The 2,857-nt window shown below is 41.6% G+C and overlaps 1 protein-coding gene across 1 annotated transcript in view; it reads left to right on the top strand.

Annotated features, from left to right (window-relative positions):
• The window catches only part of LDLRAD3 (low density lipoprotein receptor class A domain containing 3), a 219,277-nt gene that overhangs the window by 126,770 nt on the left and 89,650 nt on the right, over positions 1–2,857 (top strand). The window contains exon 4 of the mRNA XM_015422615.1: positions 1,156–1,290. Within this exon, the coding sequence (XP_015278101.1) occupies positions 1,156–1,290 (135 nt within the window). The remainder of the gene's footprint in view (positions 1–1,155; positions 1,291–2,857) is intronic.

Genomic DNA, 2,857 nt, shown 5'->3' with positions numbered 1-2,857 from the left:
GAAGGAGAGAAGTCTCGTTTCCACCCAGCAATGTGCATGCCTTTTAATCTTGGCGCTGCTGCCTCCCTCATGTGTTTTATTATTAAACAGCTTTGTGGGAGCTTTTCCCGAGGGAGACTCAGGCGGGGGTCCCCTCCCCCTCTCTTGTGGCTTCAGTCAGAGGCTGCTTCCCTGCCTAGTGGTCCCTCTTCCACATGGGTTCTCAAAAGTGCCTCTTTTTGGCCCTTGTGTGTGGCTGGAGGCGATGAGCACATTGGTGCCTGTGTTTTCTAGCCAATTCCAAGCACCCCATGTCTTTGAGTCTTCGTCAGTGCACCGGCTGCCAGAGCCTTGGCTGGAAGGGAGGCAGGTATTTGTTTCAGAGAGGTCACACGGGCTGTTTCAGAGAGGTTGTGCCCAGCCATTTCATGTTTTCCCCTGGATCCAAGGCTCAGAGCATTGACCATGAGAGCGGGCTGGGGAAAGGGTTTGCTCTCCTCTCCAGGCAGCACAGGGGCATCAGATAAATAAACAAAATATTGCAAGAGTATTGATGTTTTAAGCAGGCTTGTATTTTACGTAAAAAATATTATATTTAATTGGGTTTGTCTGTGTCCTTTATAAAGTTTACATCTCTGTTACCTGGCTTTACATTTACAAAGTCCCATGTCAGAGCTGGACCTCATGACAAATGAGTTTGACACCCCTGGGCTAGAGTTTCATTGTGTTTTCCTCTTCTTTACTCTCACTTTCTCATTTGATAATGGGATGAAAATTAGGTAGGCAAAAATCATCATCTTTTGTATTTAAGAGGATGTAGAAGAAACTCCCGAAGAAAACGATGGCAATCCCAGAGTGTGCTTCTTTGATTGTATAGTTTAAAAAAGGAAAGAAATCCAGCTTGTTTATGTAAGTATTGTCTAAGCATCCTGCAGACAAGAATAACTTGGAAGGCTATGGATTAGCTACTTCTCCATCCTATGGAGCAGTGGATGCCTTGACAGGTGCCACTGCCCAGGCAGCAGTACCAAGTGTGTGAAGGTGCTATCCTAAGAAAACAGCACAATGGTTTTATGAAATTTGAAGAGCAAACTGTATACATCTGCCTTTGGACGATAATGACCATGCGTGTGAAACCTCAAGTTTGAACAGAATCTCCCCTTTTTGTTTTCACAGCAGCAAATCCTTTGTTGTGCTCTACCGCCCGATTTCACTGTAGGAATGGCCTGTGCATTGATAAAAGTTTTGTGTGTGACAATCAGAATAACTGCCAAGATAACAGTGATGAGGAAAGTTGTGAAAACCTGCAAGGTAAGTGCAAAATTGTTTTTAAAAATGATATTCATAGAAAAGTAAATTATCTCAAATATGATTTTTGGACATTATGTCACCTTTTCCATCATTACACAGGGATATCATAGCTTCATTGGGATAGCGTGGCTTCATAGTCTCCCACTTTTTTGAAAATAGAGGTAGCTGAATAAAAATGTCTGCACTCTTTATGGTTAGAGAGCAACCCTTATCTTGTCAGAGATAATGAGAAATTTCTTCTGTAGCATTTTCCTTTGAATGTTTCACAGTCTTGTAGGAACTGCATAGAGTTCAGTGGAAGCATTGTTGAACTGAACCTGTGAATTCCCATATTAAGTTTGCTAAGCATTCTCTCCGTTTTAGAAACAGGTAGTTTATATTGTTCCTCTATATCCTCTGTTGTTTATTGTATATTGATTACTGTGTAATAAAAACTTTGCTTATACTGTTAGGCTTTTAGGAGGAGTTGTTTTAAATTCAGGGTCATCTACTTTTATGTATAACCTCCTCTTTAGAGAGGTCGTCTTACATGCAAAGTTGTCTCCCTTTCAAGTAAATATGGAACCTGTTAAATTATAAACCATTCCCTTGGAATGGAACTTGGAAGTTCAAACACATCTTCTGTAATTGGATGAGCACATTTCAGGGCAACTCTCATGGGTATCAGTTACATGAAATAAACATTCAGTTGAAGCAAACAAGAATGAGACATATATCCCATTTCTCCTGTTGTTTTGGAGTGGTTTTCAAAGATGTTATATATAAAATAGCACTGTACCCATTCATGTTAACATTTTAGTGCAAAACTATTCCCTTCCATCAAAGCAATACCCCATCAGGATGTGACATACCACAGAGATCACATAGTGGTTAGATTACTGTATTGCAGGGGTCTGGAATCTTTTTTGAGCTAACACAGGTTGGTGGGGTCAACTTCAAAATGGCTGCTGCCAGAGGCAGCATCAATTACAAAATGGTTGCTGAAGGAGGTGGAGGCAACTACAAAACAGCACAGTAAGGTTATGCATAACTCTAGTAGTAACTCTACAACATTTCAGGCAGAAGCTTTGCTTAACAGGATGCCTTTATAAATGTACATATTGTTTAAAAGTATGTTTCTTGCTTACAGACACAGCGTACTGTCAGTCACTCAGTGAAAATCTTTGTGCTCTGGTGGCAGCTGGTGCTGAAGCAATTTTTTTTAAAGAAATTGTACCGCCAATCAGAAGTACTGCTGTGCAAAACCCCAACTCACCCAGTGCTCTTTTAAAAACATTGATAGGCACCATGGGGCCCATGGACATCGCATGGGAGATCCCTATTGTACTCTATCATCCCTGAACTGAAAGATCTGTACTGGCCGCTGGTGTGTTTCTGGGCACAATTCTAAGTATGTATTTGTAACTTTAAGCCTCTAAATGGCTTGGGGATGGAGTAGTGGAAAGGCCACCTGCTCCCTCACTATCCAGTCCACTAGTTAAAACCCCAAACCCTGCTCTCAGTGCAGAGGTGAGGCAGGAGGTGACCAGTGACAAGCTTTTTTTCCCAGTGGTGGCACCTTATGTTT

This window comes from Gekko japonicus, unplaced genomic scaffold, assembly GCF_001447785.1.
Source record: "Gekko japonicus isolate JY-2015 unplaced genomic scaffold, Gekko_japonicus_V1.1 scaffold1835, whole genome shotgun sequence".
NCBI classification, from domain to species: Eukaryota; Metazoa; Chordata; class Lepidosauria; order Squamata; family Gekkonidae; genus Gekko; species Gekko japonicus.
Note: the sequence above shows the minus strand (reverse complement) of the source record. Positions and strands in the feature narration are given on the sequence as shown.